A 22,096-nucleotide genomic window follows, 5' to 3' on the forward strand; every position below is an offset into this window, starting at 1 on the left:
TGGGTTCAGGTGGTTGTCTCAACTCACTGCGCACAAGCAGAGTCACACTGGGGAGAGGCCATTCACCTGCTCTGTGTGTGGGAAGGGAATCACTCAGTCATCCAAACTGCTGAGACATCAGCATGGGCACAGTGATGAGAGGCCATTCACCTGCTCCATGTGTGGGAAGGGATTCACTCAGCAATCCCATCTGCTGACACACCAGCGAGTTCACACAGATGAGAGACCTTTTAAATGCCCAGAGTGTGGGAATTGTTTTAAAAGCTCCCAGGACCTGATGTCTCATCAAAGTGTTCACACTGGGGAGAGGCCGTTCAGGTGCTCTCACTGCGGGACTGGGTTCATCTCAACTCATTGTACACCAGCGAATTCACATTGGGGAGTGGCTGTTCACCTGCCCTGAGTGTGGGAAGGGATTCACTCAGTTATCTATCCTGCTAACACACCACTGGGTTCACACTGGGGGGCAACCATTCATCTGCCTTGAATGTGGGAAGGGATTCACCCACCCATCCAACCTTCTGAGACACCAGCGAGTTCATACTGGGGAGAGGCCGTTCACCTGCTCTGAATGTGGGAAGGGTTTTATCCAGTCATCCAACCTGCTGACACACCAGCGAGTTCACACTGGGGACAGACCACTTACATGCTCTGAATGTGGGAAGGGGTTTGCTTATTTATCTACACTGCAGAGACACCAGCAAGTTCACAAGTAACGACAATGGTTGGATTTTGCTGTTAATCACATTCAGGACTGAATTATGTGTATTGGGGTCTGTTTCTGATGATATTAATAAACTCCAGCCCAGTTATTCGGGCTGATATTGTAGATAAAAGTCAATTAGATTAGCTTTGTGTTAAACACACAGTGTCTTGAGTCTTTTCAATATTTCTAACCCAGGTTAGTTCCTTCTGAAGTGCTCTCTCTCACCCCTGTCCCCTCCATCCTCACTTCCAACAACAAGTGTGAGGAGCTCATGGAGCTTCTTTGTCACTAAGATTGAGACAATCGGATCAGCTGCCTCTGCTGCTTCCTTCCCTCCCTCATCGGCAGTGGCTGTGATTATTTGAATTAGATTTTTACATAATCACTTGGTAAGTGATCAGGTGTCACTGAACATTTGACAGAAAATTGTTCCATTATCATCCTCACAGTGACTGTATCTTGCAGACCAAGTGATTCTATCTACACCAGCCTTTCTGGAGAAGATCACCAGAGAAGAGTGAAGACATTACAGTCCACAGCCCAGCTCATAGTGGTGCACACATCTGATAAATCCAATTAAAATGCAGAGTATATCGGTTTGCTACAGGTTTATCAATATACATTGATTATCAATCATAAGAAATAGGAATTATAGTTTCTGGGTCCCTGGTTTGAAACCAGGCAGAAACATTATCAAAACATATTTTAAGTGTGAGCAATAATTCATCTTTATTGTTAAATATTAACTGTATGTAATACCTTACAGCCATGTGACATTAGCTCTTCCCCTCGACAGTCTGTACACACTGAAACTAGACAGAATCTTCCACTTGTTCCCATTTCCAGTCCTGATGGTTCAGAAAGCTTCCCTCAAACCTGCATTTGCCAGCTGATTTGTGTAAGGTTATTAAAGGCTCCTGCAGCATGATCTCCATCACGAACAGTCGGTCAAAGCTACATTTCAGACAGGGCAACAAACCCATCAACGATTCTGTCTTCCCTGCTCCATCGTGAGTGAGACAGGGAAAAGCAGTAGGATTTTGCCCCACCCTCTCCAATCACCCACTGCGAACAGAAAGCAGTGACAGCAACTTCAATCAGCGGGTTACTGCCCATTCCTGGGATGCAAGATACTCCAATACAAGCCAAACCTCATAATACACCAAGCACAGATTCAGATGATTAACTTTAAACATTGATGCTGTTTTCCGGAGTGAACCCCAGCTCTCCATTCCTCCAGTAGTGTCACCGCATTTAAACGGAGTCTGTCTCCATCCCGCTTTGTTAACATCACAGTTGTTAGGTTAGGAGTGAAAACTGCTCTTTTCTTCACTGGAAGAGTGGGAGAGCAGTTTGTAGGCGCGGGTCTGATATGCAATGAATGATGATTGAATATTTTTAAGGCAGAGGTGGATAGACTCTTGTTAGGCAAGGGAATCAAAGTCTATCGGGGTTAGATGGGAATGTGGAAATCGAAACACAAGATCAGCCATGACCTTATTGAGTGGCGGAGCAGGCTCGAGGGGCCGAATGGTCTACTCCTGTTCCTATTTCTTTTGCTCTTATGACAGTTTAAAAGTGGCAAGTTCCACTCAAGCCCCTGTACCAACAGAACTGCTCAGAGTCACAGAATTAGAATAGTCACTTCCTGGAGGACTGATAGCATCGGGTCCACATCCGATGAGATCCAGTTGAGAATGGTCTAATTCATAAGATTACAGGAGGGAAATTAAGGAACTGCACCTGAAATTATCCAAGTCACAGTGAAGATTTATTTTCCTGTGTTACTTGTGTGGCTTGTTCAATGAAATGTTTGTCCCGGGTAACGGAGGGGAAGGATTGAGAGTTTTCAGTGTGGGACAGAACTGAGAGCAGAGAGAATGGATTGATACAGAATGGCATCACAATCCCTTTTGTGCTTTTTTCATTCATTCATGGGATGTAGGCAGTACTGGCTGGGCCAACATTATATTGGCTATTCCTAACTGCTCTTGAGAACCGAGTGGTTTACTCAGCCATTTCAGAGTCAACCACATTATTGTGCATCTAGATTCACATGTAGGCTTGACCAGGTCAGGACAACAGATTTCCTAAAGGACATTCGTGAATCAGATGGATTTTTAATGACAATTGATGGTTTAATCATTTAGACTTTTAATTCAAATTTCACCACCTGCCATGGTGGGATTCAAACACTACCCTGGGCCTTTGGAGTACTAGTCCAGTGACAATACCAGTCCGCTGCCCCCTCCATCTCCCCTGCCCCTCCCAACCTATCACAGACCTTCCCTTTTGTTCTTTCCTCCTCTCCTCTATCTGTTTCAAACCTGTTACATCTCTAGCGTTTACCAGTTTTGATGTAGCATAGTAGTATTTTCACTGAACTGGTATTCCAGAGACCTAGGGTAATGCTCTAGTGGTCCAACCATAGCAGATGGTGACATTTTAATTCAACAAAATTCTGGAATTAAAAGTCTACAAAACCCCATTTGGTTCACTAATGTCCTTTAGGGAAGGAAATCCGCTGTCCTTACCCGGACTAGCCTACATGTGGCTGATTCTTAACTGCCCCCTGAAAAAATGGGCAATTTAAGGATGGGCAATAAATGCTGGCTTAGCCAGTGATGCCCACATCCCATGAACGAATAAGAAAAAAACCATTAACTCTGTTTCTCTCTCTGCCTGCTATTTCCAGCTTTTCCTGATTGAAAAGGCAGGAATCACTCTGTAAAAAGAACAAAAGGGAAGATCTGTGATAGAGAGCGAGGCAGGATGGATTAACTGACACAAGAATGATGGACGGGGCAACACGGAGCTGGTGATGGTGGACCCGGGTGGTTCGGAGTCAATGCTTTCTCCATCACGGCCTGGGCTCGATGGCCGGTGACCAAAGGTTAACCGAACAAACCATTTTGTGTGAGAAACCTGTCAGCAGTGTCAGTGAACTGAAGGGCAGTAACGGGTAAAGAAATGATCATCAGTGATTTTGAAGGATTGCTTGTCAGCTTCCCTGGTCAGTCCAACTATTAGAAACCTCCAAACATTCTGGCAGTTCAGCACTGCCCTGTTTGCGACACAAATATTTATCCTCTGTAAGATTCCGGTCCAGGAACAAAATTATTTCAAACCAAATGAATTAAACGAACAATTGAAGCACGTGATCTTGGCAGGGCCCCGTTAAACTCCGGAACAAACATTTTCCTCTGTAATATCGCACCGTCGATTGAAGGGCTGTGGAGCAAAAGTAATAAGATTGTAAAAATACTAAGGTTGAAAAAGTAACACTTTCGCAAATTCGATGAGATCAATTGTATAATTACATCATGTTCATCTGGCGAAGTATATCAGGAACCCAAGTCCAAATCATCGTGTGAACCTTGTGAATTAAGGCAAACCAGGCATGGATTCTGCAGAAACGACTTTTTCAAAAGGGAATTCAGCAATTTAATGAACGGGAGGGAAAAACTGGTTCATTAAGAGAGAGAAGCAAATTGAGATTAATTAGTGTGCTCGTTTAAAAAGGGGCCTCGGATCGGATGTTGGAAGGGACTCTTATGCCTTTGCATGGATACATGGTGCTAGGCCATTTTATGATGACATTGTTACATCAGTCTCGCTGCAGCGTTCCTGAGAATAGCAGCTGTATTTCATTTCTCCGCAACAGCGACTCAGATTGCTGCAGCGTTACAGCGCAGTTGAGCATGCCAGCCAGGCTCAATAACACCACGGCAGTTTCTGTAGTGTAGTGGTTATCACGTTCGCCTAACACGCGAAAGGTCCCCGGTTCGAAACCGGGCAGAAACATTATGAAAACTTACTCATTAAATTGTGAGGATAATTTGCATCGTTAAAGCTTACTTGAATCTCCAATGTTGCAGGCATAATGCATTTGCTCTCACCGAGGTCATTAAACACGTGCAGCAAAATCAGAAAACCTGCAAAAACTCAGCAGGCCGGGCAGCATCTGCGGAGAGGAACACAGTTAATAAATAAAAAAAGTGAAATATAAAAGATATATGCGATTTTATATTTCACCTCTTTTCTATTTTTACTTAGTTCTGTTGAAGAGTCATACGGACTCGAAACGTTAACTGTGTTCCTCTCCGCAGATGCTGCCAGGCCTGCTGAGTTTTTCCAGGTATTTTTAGTTTTGTTTTGGATTTCCAGCACCCGCAGTTTTTTTGCTTTAATCTGCAGCAAAATCAGTACGTCTTTTGATGCAGCTTAACAATTACTCACCATGTCAAAGGTGTCTCATTGTAACGTGTGCTCACAAAGACAGACAAAGAGTGATCAGATCTAATTAACGCATCATTCTCAAGCCTGTTCCCAATAAAATTCTTGGATTTTGTTTAAAAGCTAATTGTGGTCTATTTCAAATGAGCACCATATGATTTGCATTCCCTGTTGACTGACATTCTTTCGTCTATCAGTCATGTTTGCAATTCGGGGCTGGTGTATATTTCAGAGAGTCTCAATTCAGACGAAGGCATCAATAACAGATAAAATATGAATATTAAATATAGAATAACGGAACAAATACTGAGTTTCTTTAATTTCATCTTCCAAGGATGAGAAGGATGTTCCTAATGATTGAGCAGAAAGCATTGCACCCGGAGATATTTGCTGGACGGACACGTCTACATTTTGAAATTCAAAACAAGCTGAGGCACCAGGGTGAAATCAACAGTTGCTTCCCTGCAACAAGTGACATGGACCCTCAGTCCAACCATTGGAAACCTCCAAACACCCTGGTAGCTCAGCACTGCCCTGTTTGTTACACAAATATTTATCCTCTGTTAGATTCCGGTCCAGGAACAAAATTATTTCAAACCAAATGAAGTAAAAGAATAATTGAAGCACGCGATCTTGGCAGGGCCCTGTTAAACTCCGGAACAAACATTTTCCTCTGTAATATCGCACCCTCGGTTGAAGGGGTATGGAGCAAAAGTAATAAGATTGTAAAAATAGTAAGATTAAAAATAACACTTTCGCAAATTCGATATCAGATCAATTGCATAATTACATCATGTTCACCTGGTAAAGTATATTAGGCACCCAAGTCCAAATCGTCATGTGAACCTTGTGAATTAAGGCAAACCAGGCATGGATTCTGCAGAAACGACTTTTTCAAAAGAGAATTGAGTAATTTAATGAAAGGGAGAAGAAACAGATCATTTAGAGAGAGAAGCAAATTGTGATGAATTAGTTTTCTCGTTTAAAAAGGGACGTGAGATCGGATGTTGGGAGGGCCTCTTTTGCCATTGTTTGGATACACGGTGCTAGGCCATTTTATGATTACATTGTTACATCAGTCTCGCTGCAGCGTTCCTGAGAACAGCAGATGTATTCCATTTCTCCGCAATATAGACCCAGATTGCTGCTGAGTTACAGCGCAGTTTAGCATTCCGGACAGGATGATTCAAAACGCGGCAGTTTCTGTAGTGTAGTGGTTATCACGTTCGCCTCACACGCGAAAGGTCCCCGGTTCGAAACCGGGCAGAAACATTATGAAAACTTACTCATTAAATATTGAGGATAATTTGCGTCGTTGAAGCTTACCTGAATTTCCCATGTTGCAGGCAATATTGCATTTGCTCTCACCGAGGTCACAAAATGAATGCAGCAAAATCAGCACGTGCTGAGATTCCATGACACACTTGAGTGGATAGATGTTCGTATTTCACTGCGCTCACATATTAGCAGCTCGTTTAGTCAACAAGATAAATCAATGGATCTTTCGATGCAGCTTAAGAAAGTTACTCAACATGTCAAAGGTGTCTCAGTGTGATGTGTGCTCAGAAAGACAGACAAAGAGGGATCAGATCTAATTAACGCATCATTCTCAAGCCTGTTCCCTGTAAAATTCTTTGATTTTGTTGAAATGCTGACTGTTGTGCTACATCTCAAATCAGACCCAAATCAAATGATGACTAACATTCTTTTGTTTGCCAGTCAAGTTTGCAATTCGATGTTGTCTATTTCAGAGAGCCTCAAGTCAACCAAGGGCATCAATATCAAATACATTAATACTGAATGGTGAATAAGGTAAAAAATTGCTGAGAAAAGTTTGTTGAATTTCTTCTGCTGAGGAGGAGAAGTGTGTTCATAATAATTGAACAGAAAGCATTGCTGCCTAAGACATTTGCTGGACCGAGCCTTCTGCATTTTGAAATTCAAACAAACTGAGGCACCAGGTGGAAACCAAGAGTTGTCTTCCTGTAACAAATGACATGACCTCTCAGTCTAAGCATTGGAATCCTCCAAACATTCTGGTAGATCAGCATTTTTTCCTAAACAAATATGTATTCTGTAAGATTACCTTCCCAGAACAAATACATTTTAAACCAAATGAACGAAACAAACTATGCCAGCCTTTGATCTTGGCAGGGCTCTGTTGAACTGTAACAATGATTTCCCACTGTGATATAACACCCTCGATTAGCCGTTTTTGGAGCAAATGTAATTAGATTGTATAAATCAACTCAGAAATAATGAGATGTTTAATCAGAAAAATAAGCACTTTTGTCAATTCGATATGAAATCAATAGAAAAAGTAAATGATGTTCATATGCATAGCTATGTAAGAAGCACTAGTCTAAATCTTCATGGCATTGGGTGAGGGAAACAGTGTTAATTAAGGTAAACTAGGCATGGAATCTGCAGAATCTCCTTTTTCAAAAGGGAATTGTGCAATTAATTGATATTCAGAATAATAGCAGGTTTACTAAAAGAGGGAAGGAAACTGAAATTAATTCGTTTGCTCTTAAAAAAGCTGATCGAGACAGGATTATGGAAGGGCCCCGTATGCCATTGAATAGATACATGGTGCTTTGCCGTTTTATGCTTACATTGTTATATGAATCTTTCTGCAGCATCCCTGATAATACCAGCTGAATTCCATTTCACCGAAACAGAGACCCAGAGTGCTGCTGCATGACAGCATGGCTTAACATTCCGGTTAGGCCCTGGTCAGTCGGACAGCTCACCCTTCATTCTCCCCTGATTCCGTTTCCTAAAGAGTTTGTAATTATTCATAGAACTGGAGACTGGGTTTCCTGTTTTGGTTCCTCCTCCATTTTTCCACCTGCCAACTAACAACATTTTCCAAAATCTCGTCACAATGTTCCGCCTTGCACCATGTTCAGGGTTTGTGGAGAGACTATAAAGGCTGGGATCGTTTTCTTTAGAGCAAAGCAGGTTAAACCGAGTTTTCATGGTGTTGTTTAAAATTATTGGGCTGAGGAAGGGATCGGCGGCTGGCGGTTTGATAGAGCAGTTAGGGAGAAACTGTTTCCACTCTCGAGGGTCAGTCACCAGAGGACTGGGGTTTATGATAATTAAATAAAGATAGGCTTGCATTTATATAGCACCTTTCCCGACCAGCGGACGTCTCAAATCGCTTTCCAGTAAATGAAGGACATTGTGAAGTGTCGTCATTGTGGTAATGTCGGAAACACGGCTGCCAATCACCGCTCAGCAAACATTAACGTCATAATGAGCGGAGAATGTGTCATTGTGACGTTGATTGAGGGATAAACATTGACCAGGAAGCGGGGAGAACTCCCCTGCTCTTCTTTCAAATAAGCTCATGGCATCTTTTACATTCTGGCGCCTACATCCCGTTCATGTCTCCTTTTTCCGTACTGAATATGAAAGGAGGGATGTCACCAGACCTGCACCGAGACGTGGCTTCCGTTCCCTGGTAGTTTTTCCTCTTCCTCTATTCTGAAGCCCGATACAAAGTGATCCTGTGGCATATCTGCCATTTCCTCGGTTTCAATTACAGTATCGCTTGTCTTGCTAGTCTTTAGCAGCACTCATTGCTATTAGCCATCTTTGAGACGGGGAGTAAGTATGTTAATCTGCATCTGTAAACAAACTGCTTAGAGGTCTACTGAGTGGCAGTTGAAAATGGTTCATAAACTTTACTGTTTCGTGTGTGATGAAATGCGCTTCTTTTTCGTTTGTGGGATGTTTTTCAGCCCATCTGGAAGAGCAATTGCCACGTGGCCGTACGATACTGTATTTAATATTTAACAACACGAGTGAATTATCGAACTTCTCTTCACATTTAAATGTACAGGTTTTGATAATGTTTCTTCCCAATTTCAAACTGGAGTCTTTTTGTGTGTTTGGCGAACGTGATAAGCACCACGGTACAGAATCACTGCGCTGCCGAAACCCAATGAACCTGTCCGCAATATTAACCTGCGCGGTCTAGCAGCAGCACTTTGGGTCTTTGTTTGGAAGAAATGGAATTCAGCTGCTACAATCAGTAATTCTGGAATCAGACTGATTTAGCAACGTCATCTTAAAATGACACAGCGCATTAGGAGACAATTCGGCCCATCGTGTCTATGTCAGTTTTTTACAAAGAACTTTCCAATTCGCCCTAATTTCCTTCTCTTTTTCCATAACCCTGATTTTTCTCCCTTTTCAGTTCCGTTTTGAAAACTCTAAGTGAAGAGAAACAATATTGAAAGAGGTGCAGGAGTTTCTGCAGTGCCCATGCGCACTGTGTGATCATTAACAAAGTTTCCCTGACACAAAGACATCAAGAGTTGGATTTTAGATTCCGATATAATTTTTGAACCAAAAATGTATTTATGCAGCTGATTTCATACCGAACTTTCCAAAGAGATTGATTCAGATCAAGCATGTCCTCGTTTTTCTCAGTCGCTCTATACAATCTAATTCCTCTTGCTGTACAAACTGTTACAGAGACTGATATAGAAAAAAGGGAAAGGTTTGCTGCAGCTACACAAAGCCCTGGTTAGGTCACACCTGGAGGACTGTGGATATTTCCGGGAACGGCACCTTATAAAGGATCAATATTTGCCTTGAAAGTTTCAGAGGAGCCGCATTGATTCTGTTGGTGGGTTTGGAAATTGAAAGTTGTCCATCCGCAGCTTGTGGCACAATTTCCCCTCACTGTTCACGTCATGTTCATGTCGAACACACTCGATGCTGTTATTGGCTGAACAAGTCTTCTGTGTTATAACTAAACGCTGTTTTTCGGCGCTCTCTCTCCTGCCGCCCGGGGTTGGCCCTCATCAGGGAATGTTGTTTTCTTGTTGCTGTGTGAACTGTCACAATGAACTGATCCTGGAGTCTTTTTCCTCCGGGATCGACAAAACCCGTCACTTCTCTTCCTTCATTCTCACTCTTTCATTCCAAGTTTGAGTCGGTTCTCCTTTCGGGTTCTTCAACAAATCCATTTGGACGGACAACTGGCAGCTGAAATTTAATGTCCGGAAGTGTGAAGTGATTCATTTTGGTCGGAGAGGAGAGGAAACAGAAAATTAAGGTTACAATTTTAAAGGGGCTTCTGTGTTGCACAGCGAGTGGTTCGGATCTGGAATATATCAATTCGGTTCAGTTCCACGAGGGGGTGGACGCATTTTACCATCGCAAACTTCATTCACATTAGTTGTGTAGCTTCATATTAAAAAGGTTCAGGGAGAAAAAGCAGGTTGGGGAGATGCAAGAGGAGATTGTTTCTTTCTGTATGTTTTTACATTGGATGCCGTTCAGTTACTGAGCGTTACAAAGTGGACGGCGTTTGAAATTTCCAGTCAAGGCAATGACAATTTTAGACGTCGCAGTGGCCGAGCGGTCTAGGGCGCTGGATTTAAGTTTCAGTCTGTATGGAGGCGTGGCTTGAAATCCCATCGCTGTCAGAGTTTCAGACTGTCCGTATTTTCAATCAATTTTGCCACACCCTTCAGTCATTGAGTTGGAGAGGGCTGCAGCACAGAAAAAGGCCCTTCGGCCAATTGAGTCTGCGCCGGTCAAACAAATACCTAATTATTCCAATCCAAATACTTCTTAAATGTTATGAGGGTTTCTGCCTCGACCACCATTTCAGGCAGTGAGTTCCAGATTCCCACCACCCTCTGGGTGAGAAAATTCTTCCTCGCATCCCCTCTAAACTTCCTACCCTTTACCTTAAAATCCGTCCGCCAAGGGGATAAGTTCGTTCCTGTGTGCCCTATTATGCCCCTCATAATTTTATGCACCTCAATCATGTCCCCCCTGTGTGCGCTCCGTGTGCAGTGCTCCATTCTGGCGGAAAGATCGAGGAGAGGCAGCAGAAATTGCAGGACAGCCAGGAATAGATGGGGCTGCATTTCTTCATTCCCTTCTGTAACCCCTCTGTCGTTTTATGTACAGAACATTAAAAGGTACATGGCGACGATGTACGGAACTGACTTGCTTATGTAATGGGTTTGAAACCCTTTAGAGTTTCCTGGTACAGGTGAAAATCCGACATTTTGAACCTGCAAGCTACATTTAGTAGTTTACATTTCTCACTGTTCCTGTTTTAAGAATGAGTTACAGAAATGATTATCTATTAACTGGACTAAAAAACCTTTCAAACGCTTCCCTGTATTTTTCATTTACGTTCATCCCTTGGCATTCACCAAATTTGCAGTTGGAAATGGAACAAAAACGGAGCCAATTTGGTGACATCCTTGATTTCTGGGTGTTTGTCTCCCCTTAGGCCGCTGTCACTATCGGTGTCTATGTCTGTGTGTGTTCCTCTGCGTGTGTCAATGTGATTCAGTTCCCTGAGGGGGATGAATGCATTTTTACCATCATAAACTTTACTCACTTTCGTTGTGCATCTTCATAGTAAATGGCACAGAGAATAACAGTAGGTTTAAAAGTTGGAAGAGGGCCTTAACCTTTCTGGCGCTGTTGGCGTAACCCATGGTTAAAATAGTGGACTTATCAAACCAGATGCCGTGAGTTCGATCCCTGCTGGTGCCTGTGGATAAAGTTTAGCTGATGGAAGCGGTGGAAATGTAAACTGTGGGGAGGAGTATCTCGGTTGTGAAGAGATTTAGATACGTCAGGGTAACAAGGATAGAACATGGGAGAATACTTTCCAGATGTGCAAAGCTATTAAGAAGGTCTGACAGAAATTGAAAAATTGCTGAACTATTTAGGCACAACAAGTAATTAGGAAAGCTAATAGAACGTTATCATTTGCTGCGAGGGGAATTGAAGTAAGAAGGTTATACTTCAGTTGTACAGGACAGTGATATCAGGAGTACTGTGTAGAGTATTGGCCTCCTTATTTAAGGAAAATGTAAATGCGTTAGAAGCAGTTCAGAGAAGGCTTACTGAACTAATAGCAAGAATGGGCGGCTTGTCTTATGAGGAAAGGTGGCAGGCTAGGCCTGCATCCGTTGGAGTTTAGAAGGCTAAGAGGCGACTTGATCGAAATCTTTCAGATCCCGAGGGGTCTTGACAGGGTGGATGTGGAGAGGATCTTTCGTCTTGTGGGAAAATTTAGAACTAGGGGTCACTTTAAAAATAAGGGGTCGCTCATTTAAGACAGAGATGAAAGAAGTTTTTTCTCACAGGATCGTGAGTACTAGTAACTCTCTCCTTCAAAAGGCAGTGGAAGCAGAGTCTTTGAATATTTTTAAGGCAGAGCTAGATTGATTCTTGATCAACAAGGGGGTGAAAGGTGATCGGGGTAAGCAGCAGGTTTCAATCAGATCAGCCGTGATCTTATTGAATGGCGGAGAAGGCTTGAAGGGCCGAGTATCCTACTCCTGCTCCGAGTTCATATGTTCACATGTTCTTTGAGTCCAGACTGCTTCCCGGCTCAGTGCGCAAATGCCAAAAAGTCAAGGATGATTGAAATTTTCACTGAGCAACATGTAAACTGACAGTGGATTCACTCGGTGCAATGGTGTGTTCCAGTTCTATATGTGCAATCATAGAATCAATTTAAATTTGTTGTTTTGAACCCAATATTTCTAATGGGCTGGATGTTATGCACATGTTTGATCTAAGTTATCCCATTTACAAAAATAAATATTGGAAAACTATTTGTGTGGGAGGTTACTGGATAAAAGCAAGCCTGGAAATGGAGCAGAGAGAGGATCCCTGGAGTGATGTTCAGTCAGTTCAGGAGGATGGTATCAGAGGGAATGGAGCAGGGAGAGAGGATCCTTGGGGTGATCTTCAGTGAGTTCAGGAGGATGGTATCAGAGGGAATGGAGCAGGGAGAGAGGATCCTTGGGGTGATCTTCAGTGAGTTCAGGAGGATGGTATCAGAATGAATGGAGAAGGGAGAGAGTATCCCTGGGGTGATGTTCAGTGAGTTCAGAAGAAAGGTATGAGAGAGAATGGAGCAGGGAGAAAGGATCCCTGGGGTGATGTTCCGTGAATTCAGTTGTTTGTTGTGCCTGGCAGGCCGCAGGGCCTGGGAATTTCCACGATTTGTGCTCCCTGGTGTTCCTAATAAGCCCCAAACTGTGGTAAAAATTTGCAGGATTACTGCTCGATAATGTGTTTGTGTCAGATCAGCCCTAGTCTCTAGGAATCTTCCCATGGTTTGTGTTAACGGTTCAGTCTGCGGTATTTGTGTATTTTTTGTTATTCATTTATGCGATGTGGGCGTGGCTCTCTGGGCCAGCATTTATTGCCCATCCCTAATTGCATTGAGAAGGTGGATTGTGACGTCTCTGCCTTGTGAGTGTTTAATTGGACAAGGTGGAGAGAGTCCAGGCGAATGCTCTGGGCGCATGGGTTCAAATCCCAACATGGCAGCTGCTGGAATGTGAATTCAATTATTAAAACCTGGGATTGAAAACTAGCCTCAGTAATGGTGACCATGACAACTATCACCGATTGTCGTAAAAATCCATCTGCTGCACTAATGTCCTTTAGTGAAGGAAATCTGCCATCCTTACCCAGCCTGGTCGACATGTGATTCCAGGTCGACAGCAACCTGACTGACACTTAACTGCCCTCTGAAATGGCCTTGGAAGCCGGGCTGTTCTGGGAGGCCTTGCCAGCGACACCCACACCTCATGAAAGGGTAAAGAGATAAAAAAAAACTTTTATTCCCTATCTAACCCCTGCTGCACCGACCCTGGGAGTGTTAGATGGGACAGTGTAAAGGAAACTTTCATCCTCCATATACTGTCCTGTATGGGCCTCTGATGAAGCAGATCCCTGCTGTTTACAATTACCTGACATGTGACTGTGACAGGCCTGAGTATGAGTGAAATCACCGAGGTTCCCCTCGCTGTGTAATCATCCTGGCTCTGAAGTTTGCCATAAAAAGGTAGAGGTAAAGGTGTATTAACACCGATGGGTCGCTGGGTGGCGCAGTGACTCTTTCACTGAAGGACCTTGGGCTCTGAAGAAGAGTCATGAGGACTCGAAACGTTAACTCTTTTTTTTCTCCACAGATGCTGTTGGGCCTGCTGAGTTTTTCCAGCATTTTCTGTTTTTGATTCACATCCCAAACAGGAATGGGTAAAAAAAAATCTGGGAAAGGGGAGGAAACAGTGTAATAGGGGAAATGGAGCGGTGTCGATGGGCCTGGGGGAAAGGAGTTCAGCAAAGTCAGTTCGTTTCACATTCATGATTTATTAACAATTTCGGAGAACATTTTACAGAAAAGTTTATTTTAAAGTCAACTGGACTGAATATGATGACTGAGTCACACTGAGAACAGAACACATTCGCTCTGAGCTGCCAACTGTATGTACAGCTGTGACAGAGACCAGAAAGAGAAAACCGGAGCTCAACATAAAGGGAAGGGAAAAATTGTGAATGAGGAATGAGAAAAGCTACTTATTTACATATGGAATTCAAACTACTGGGGAATTATAAGCTACAATTACAATACAGCCATAATTATCTCGCACATTTCAAACAGAGAAACGGAAATACCGTCCATGACTGTCTTAGTTATAAATTCGGAAACATGAACTGAAGGTATTTCATTTTTAGATTCACCGAGAGGACATATTTTAAATTCGTAATACGGAGATCTCAATAAACGGCTGAGGAAAATCTACGGTGTCCAAAATTCAACCGGTCACTTGATCTGCAAAAGAGGATAAAATAATGAAGCAGATGTTTAGAATGTGGGACATTTATCTTAGTGTTTTAATCAATGAAACATTGAGAGATTTTTCAAATCGCTTCTGTCAGTTTGAAGTGTGAGCGGATTGAATCTTCTCACCTTCACCAGAGTGACGGCAGTGCTGTAGAAAATGCTCAGGAAGAACAGGATGATGAATGTGGAAGCGGTTGTCCAGATGTTGCCGTTATCATCCTCAGAGTCTTCAATCCAGGTGCGATCTGTGGAATCTGCGAGGATATAACCGAGGAAATGTAATTAGGTTGTTTATTAATCTTGGATATCTTTTAAAAAATATACTCTTTACTCTTTCCTAAGTTATTAATGTATTCTCTAATTTAATGTTCAATATATATCTACTGTTAAGCTCGTGAATTTCAGCAACCTATCTCTGTAACTATCTCCACAGCTGTTCCTCCTTTACAATCCTCGTATAGTCCGAGTCGGAAAATATAGAAAATTATCTCCAATATCAGTTTATTTTCGAACAATTTCGTACGATCTATTATTGGAGAATATTATGATGGATATCGAGAAAGATTCACTGAGCAACTTATTTTGAAACTGTGAACGTTGCTTTTTAAAATCTCGGATGTGAGTTCCCATCTTGGTTGTCTATTTGTGATGGGAATGTTTGGTGCGTCATTAACTTAAATCAGTTTCTCAGTAAGAACATTGTTTCAGTGTGCTTTTCGGATCATTATGTAATAGGGACAATTGCCGGAGAATACATTGGTTAAAAAAGTGCATTTGAATTATACCTTCTTCAATAGCCTGGCGTTTGTGTCATGCTTTAGCTTTTGTGTATGTGTGCATGAGTATATCATGCCTTGCATCACCCTTTGTTTCTGTGTCCATATGTGTGTATGAGTATTGAGGTGTGTTCATTTGCCAATGAGTGCTGACTTGTGCATTTTTGTGTCTGCGTCTGCATGTATATTTTGTTTTTTTGCCAATGTGTATGTATGAGTGTGTTATTGTGTGTATTTATGTATTGATATCTATGTTTATTTATTACTATATGTGTTAATGTGTGTTTATGCGTTCTTGTCTGCTAATATAAGTGTTAATGTTTCCTTTTGTGTTCCACGTATGTGTCAGCATATTAATGTCTGTGTCACAGCGTGTGTGTGTGAGAGAGAGTTTTTAATGTGTGCATTTGTGTGTTGATGGATATTTAGAACTATGTATCAATGTGTGTTTATGTTTTCATACGTATTAACGTGTGTTTTTGTGTTCTCGTGTGTATAAGCGTGTTTCATGTTTGTGTCTACATGTGTGCCTGTGAATGTGTTAGTCTGTTCCTCTATGTGTTTGTCTGTCTGGGTGTCGTCTGCTCATGTGTGTGCATGTGTTCATGTGTATCCATGCACTTGTTTTAATGTGTATGATAGTGTGTGTCTTTTCGTCTGTATTTCTGTCATTGTGAATGTGTGATGATGCATATTTGTGTCCTTGTAAGAATCTGCTTGTCTGGTTTTATCTGTTTGTGTGTGTGTGATTGTGTATGTGTCTGTTCCTGTGCCTGCATTTGTGTGTGTATTTGTGTTTGGGTGTGATTGTGTGTGTGTATGTGATTGTGTGTGCGCATGTGTGTCTGTCTGTGCGTCTGTGCCTATGTGTTTGTGTGTGCGCGTATGTGTATTGTCTATGTGTGTGTGTTTGTGTGTCTGCCTGTGTTTGTGTGTGTGTCTGTGCCTCTGTGTGTGTATGTGTGTGCCTATGTATGTATGTGTGTGTGTCTGCCTGTACTGTGTGTGTTTGTGTCTGCGTGTCTGTGCCTATGTGTGTATGTATGTATGTTTTTGTGTGTCCATTTGTGTCCCTTGTGTGCATTTTTACTATTTTTCCGAGTTTCACCAGGTCCCAACGACCGAGTCTGACCCTGATAGTGAAAATTTTGGTGAATATTTTCAATGTTCTGTATAAACGTGTTTTCTGTGAGATGCAAGGTGATATCAGGTGAACGAATGCAAACAATCAACCATCTGCCTCATAAAATTCAGGGGCAGAACCGTGAACAACCCAGGGAGGATTTAATAACCAGTTCAGAATCGGATGATGAGAAATCAATCTTAGCATAAGATTAACAGGAGCAAGAGTGTGAAAACTTCTTAAAATTATGTTGCATAAATATATATTTTACAACATTTTAAGCGTGATGGGACTTTAAAACCAGTGGCCAGTAAGCTAGAAGCCGACTTCTGCTGTTGGTAACTGGGTCCTTACAGCAAAGGCCCGTTCCCTTCCAGATTCTCTGCTCGGGGACTGAGAGTCCAGTGAGTTAATAGTTTTGCTCCGTCTGGTTGGCGAAGCAATTTCCTTTTCGGTTCTCTCTGCTGAGAAGGTGGAGACACACCGGGTTAACCAATGACCTTCCTCGTCTTTCTGTTTAGCTAGTGGTGGTAAAATTGGCTAAAAATTTTCTTTTCAGTTTTCTCTGTTAGTGAAGTGGGGGTACAGTGGGTTAACAATTTCCCTTCCCCCTCTCTCTGTTGGGGAAGTGGATGTACATTGGGTTAACAATTTCCCTTCCCCCTCTCTCTGTTGGGGAAGTGGGGGTACAGTGGGTTAACAATTTCCCTTCCCCCTCTCTCTGTTGGGGAAGTGGGGGTACAGTGGGTTAACAATTTCCCTTCCCCCTCTCTCTGTTGGGGAAGTGGGGGTACAGTGAGTTAACAATTTCCCTTCCCCCTCTCTCTGTTGGGGAAGTGGGGGTACAGTGGGTTAACAATTTCCCTTCCCCCTCTCTCTGTTGGGGAAGTGGGGGTACAGTGGGTTAACAATTTCCCCTCCCCCTCTCTCTGTTGGGGAAGTGGGGGTACAGTGGGTTAACAATTTTCCTTCCTCGTCTCTCTGTTGGGGAAGTGGGGGTACAGTGGGTTAACAATTTCTCTTCCCCCTCTCTCTGTTGGGGAAGTGGGGGTACAGTCGGTTAACAATTTCCCCTCCCCCTCTCTCTGTTGGGGAGGTGGAGGTACAGTGGGTTAATAATTTCCCCTCCCCCTCTCTCTGTTGGGGAAGTGGGGGTACAGTGGGTTAACAATTTCCCTTCCCCCTCTCTCTGTTGGGGAAGTGGGGGTACAGTGGGTTAACAATTTCCCTTCCCCCCCTTTCTGTTGGGGAAGTGGGGGTACAGTGGGTTAACAATTTCCCCTCCCCCTCTCTCTGTTGGGGAAGTGGGGGGTACGGTGGGTTAACAATTTTCCTTTCCCCTCTCTCTGATGGCGGATTGTTGGGACATGTTTCTGTGTGACCCTCACTTCAGTTCCCAGTGGGTGCGATGCAGCAGCTTAAAGCTGGCATCCATTTTAAAGGAATGGACCATAAGAGAAGCAGCAACACCGAGATCTAAATGTGCTGAGTTTGTTTGCCGGAAATGGGAAATTGTCAGATTTCTCCTCAGTGGGAGGAGAATTGGTGATGTTATTTTGCAGAATCCCGTAATGAATGAGCTTTACTGTGTCTCTAACCCAGGGTGTATCTGAGTTGGGAGCACTGGGTGTACAAGACTTGGTTCTGAGCCCTGGAAATATCCGATTTTAACTAAACAGCTCTAGCATTAGCAAAAGTGGAAAACAACACTAATTAAGCGATTGTGCATTTAAATCACGATTGGAGAAAAGGACTTTATTATATTTTTATTGAAGTTTGAAATGTAAACGAGAGATTCTCATTGACATGAATTAACGGTGTCCATCAGTGCAAGGGAAATATTCACAAAACTCGGTTTACCGCTGGATTTATCAACCGTTCTGTTGATGATCTTCAAGGGGATCGCTTCATGTCCCACCACACAGGAGTAAGAAGCGCCGCTGGCCCACTCCTCCGCTGCGATGGATAACAGGCTGTACATGAAGAAGGAGCTATTGCCGTTCTCCGCCACCACCCCGGTGTTCTTGTAGTTCCCGGGATTCACCGGCTTGTCATTGACGGTCCACTTGACGAAGATCTCTCGGGGTGAGAAACCTCTCACTAAGCAGCTGAGGGAGACGAATCTCTGAGCGGAGACATCTTCTGCCGAGGGCAGGAGGACAGACACGGACGGTTCCTGCGGATTTTTAACTGCAGAAAATGTACAATAAGTGTCAATAAACTGGATAATTTCGGAGACAATGAAACCGCTGGTTAGGATGAGGGAAGTGTTTTTCAGTTGAATATTAAAGGTTTACATTATCCGCTTCTAGGAAATATATCGCCGTTCCTTTACTGTCGCTGAGGCAAAATCCTGGAACTCCCTCCCTGACAGCAATGTGCGTGTACCTACACCACAGGGACTGCAGCGTTTCAAGAAGGCAGCTCACCACCACCTTCTCAAGGGCAATTAGGGATGGACAATAAACTCTGGCCCAGCCAGCGAAGCCCACATCCCATTAATTAATAAATAAAAATCTTTGGGATCTGTCCGGTTTTCCAGCTCGGAGCAGAGGTGGACACAATCCTTTTCCCTGAGAACTTATGGGGTTGGACGAGAAAGTTTCTCAAAGTTTACAGCACAGAAACAGACCATTCGGCCCAACTGGTCTGTGTTGGTGTTTAAGCTCCATACCAGGCTCCTCCCACCGTTCTTCATCTAAACCCAATGGCACAGCCTTCAGTTCATTGTTCATTCATCTACTTATCAATTTCCCCCTGAAATTCCACAGGCCCAGAGCGTTTAGTTGGCGAAATTGCTAATCAGAGTAGACCATGAATACACTGAAGAGTAAATATTGATCCTGACATTTACACTGGAAATAGACACATTGAACTACTTATTGCTTCAATCTCACCGCTCACCTGGTTCCTTGTGGATGGAACTTCTTAAAGGAGTCGGCAGATCCTGATGGCTCACCACGCAGTAGAACTCAGCCCCACTCAGCCAGGCTTGTGTCGAGATGTTTACGTTGCTGACCACGCTGTTGGGATCCTCTCCCGGTTGGACGGCGATCTCTGATTTCAAAGGCTTCTTCTCTTGTGTCCAGGACACGAGGACTCCATAAGGAGCATTAGAAACGATGCAGGTTAAGGTCACGGTCGCCTCCAGTAAGACCTGTTCTATTGGCGGTGGCAGTAGAGTAATTGTGGGATCGTTGCAGTGGGAATCACCTGTGAGACAGAAATGAAAATCAACCAAAGTTTCACATTCAGAATCAGGACAGCAGTATTCAGTCTTCACACTCTTAACGAAAATAAATCACCTTTGACATATCAACCTCTAACTATCGTCTTTAATCTTCTTTACACAATGGAAAACCAGCTTGGTCTGTGTAAATCGTTCTCATAATTTAAGTCCTTCAGCGCCGGTAACATTCTCATGAATCTATGTTGCCCCAGTCCCAATACAAATACACCATTCCTGGGCCCTGGAATGCAGTACTGAAAGCTGTTTTATAAATAGGGTGGATGCACTTTCCAACACTCTCTCCCGAAGCTGTTACCAGTGAAGGGTTCCAGGCACCTTCTGCTTCTCCAAATATGATCAGCTGACTCAGGGTAAATCTGATATCAAGTCCACCTCACACATTCTGTGACGTCAGTGTAGAGACGTGATGTGATAAAATCCTGAATTGTGAACAATCCGAATGCAGCCCTTACATCGGAATTAAACAATAACTACATGACAGTAAATTAGAAGTTGTTCCGTGCTTTCTACTAACTCCAATAAATTCCTGATTTGAGTAACATCGGAGAGCAGAATGATCTATTGCTTCCTCGGTTTGTATTTCTTACCCTCACACTTGGTGGCGTTTTGACTTTGGGTGACCTCTTGGTGAGTGACCTGACAGGTATAGACCGCGTCGGTGAACCATTCCCCAGCGGAGACTTTCAGCCGACTGGTCGCCGAGAAGTTCCCGTTCACTTCAAAGACGGGAGAGGTGACAATTCCTGAATCCATGGGTTTTCCATTCTTCAGCCACTTCACGGTCATTGAACTTGGACGGAAATCGATGATTGAACAGACGGCGGTTGCAAATTTGTTGGTTGTGATTTCTTCCCTGGAGCTCACGGTGAGGAGAACAGTTGGAGGGAAGACAGGTCCAACACCTTCAAGAAACACAGGTTAGACAGTTCTTGCAGAAGAAATTGATAACAGATACAATGAAATCGTATTTTTAAACAGGCTTTTTCCGTTAATAGACACTAACCTAGATTTTCCAGGGATCAGAACTATGCAGAGCACTATAAATGTGTTATAACCAAGGCCCTATACAGGGTAATCACAGCCGTTCTGTTTCTCACAAGTTCCCCAACACTTACATTGCATTCCAATGCTCTTGTCTGAGCCGCTGTGTCGAACCTCACAGTTGATTTTGCTGCATTCCCCCTCTGACTCGGTGATGGTTAACTGGCTGCTCAGGCTGTAGGTTCCCTTCTGGTTTCTCACTGACGGGAAAGTCTTAAATCCAGTGGTGATCTGCTGCCCATCTTTCTTCCAGGTCAGGCTGGTGATTTCTGGGGAGTAGTCCATCGCCAAACAGCCATAGGTGACGGAGCCGTCGGTGTTGTGTTGCTGACAGGAGGAGACCAGGCTGTAGAGAGTGGGCGAAGACGGTGTCACTGGGAAAGAATGGCCGATTGAACAAGTTAGATTCTGTGATTTGTGATCATTAAGTAACCAAACAATTCAAAATTTGACTATAACTATAAACATATCCTAATATATTCCAACTAAAACCCACACCCACATTTGTTCATTTATTATTTCCATCATTTGGTGACCCTCACCTGTCGGTTCCCTCTTTGGAAACCCACACCTCTTTTCCCGCCTCTATCCCATTACTAAAAGAGAACATTTTGATGTCATGTGAATGACTTACCTTTCATTGGATTAAAGTGGAAGAGCAGAGGATTTCCCCCATTATTTCGCCACCATTTATTTCTGAGTCAACAACACTTGGTGATAGAGAAGTTGTCTCGTCATTTATATCATTATAGTTTTGGAAATTGGTTCTGTTCAAATTGACTGATGCCCCCTCCTCTCTCCACGTCCCCCCAAAACAAAGAATAGCAACAACCCTTCGAAAGTACCTTTGTAATGGTAACTATATAATGACCATAGAACTCTAAACTGAATACCAGTTACAGTAATTACGACATTTTCCAATCGTATGTACATATGAACATGCGGATTAGTAGCAGGAGTAGGCCATTCGGCCTCTCAAGCCTCCTCCACCATTGACTCCGATGATAGCTCCGATCATGATACAAAGATAGGTGGAGGGACAGGTAGTATTGAGGAGGCGGGGAGGCTGCAGAAGGATTTGGACAGGTTAAGAGAATGGGCAAAGAAGTGGCAGATGGAATACAACGTGGGGAAGTGTGAGGTCATGCACTTTGGTCGGAAGAATAGAGGCATAGACTATTTTCTAAATGGGGAGAGAATTCAGAAATCTGGAGTGCAAAGGGACTTGGGAGTTCTAGTCCAGGATTCTCTTAAGGTTTACTTGCAGGTTGAGTCGGTAGTTAGGAAGGCAAATGCAATGTTGGCATTTATTTCGAGAGGACTA

The 22,096-nt window shown here is 43.2% G+C and overlaps 1 protein-coding gene, 2 non-coding genes and 2 gene segments (V, D, J or C); 3 read left to right on the forward strand and 2 right to left on the reverse strand.

The window, feature by feature from the left end:
- LOC144697805 (uncharacterized) overlaps positions 1-788 on the forward strand; it is a 174,435-nt gene extending 173,647 nt beyond the window's left edge. Inside the window, 2 exon segments of the mRNA XM_078569795.1 lie at positions 1-326; positions 403-788. Coding sequence (XP_078425921.1) covers positions 1-326; positions 403-716 — 640 coding nt within the window. The 3' untranslated portion in view covers positions 717-788.
- Positions 789-4,437: 3,649 nt separating this feature from the next.
- On the forward strand, positions 4,438-4,510 carry trnav-aac (transfer RNA valine (anticodon AAC)). The gene has a single exon. It is a non-coding gene; the product is annotated as a tRNA-Val (tRNA).
- Positions 4,511-6,141: 1,631 nt separating this feature from the next.
- On the forward strand, positions 6,142-6,214 carry trnav-cac (transfer RNA valine (anticodon CAC)). The gene has a single exon. It is a non-coding gene; the product is annotated as a tRNA-Val (tRNA).
- An 8,302-nt stretch (positions 6,215-14,516) lies between these two features.
- On the reverse strand, positions 14,517-19,870 carry LOC144697806 (Ig heavy chain C region, membrane-bound form-like). The segment is given in 5 exon segments: positions 14,517-14,570; positions 14,709-14,836; positions 18,342-18,671; positions 19,386-19,694; positions 19,831-19,870. Coding segments are annotated over 5 exon segments (816 nt in total).
- A 327-nt stretch (positions 19,871-20,197) lies between these two features.
- LOC144698205 (Ig heavy chain C region-like) overlaps positions 20,198-22,096 on the reverse strand; it is a 403,651-nt gene continuing 401,752 nt past the window's right edge. The window contains 2 exon segments of the C gene segment in view: positions 20,198-20,633; positions 20,847-21,146. Of these exon segments, the coding sequence occupies positions 20,290-20,633; positions 20,847-21,146 (644 nt within the window).

Source organism: Cetorhinus maximus, chromosome 23, assembly GCF_964194155.1.
Source record: "Cetorhinus maximus chromosome 23, sCetMax3.hap1.1, whole genome shotgun sequence".
NCBI lineage: Eukaryota > Metazoa > Chordata > Chondrichthyes > Lamniformes > Cetorhinidae > Cetorhinus > Cetorhinus maximus.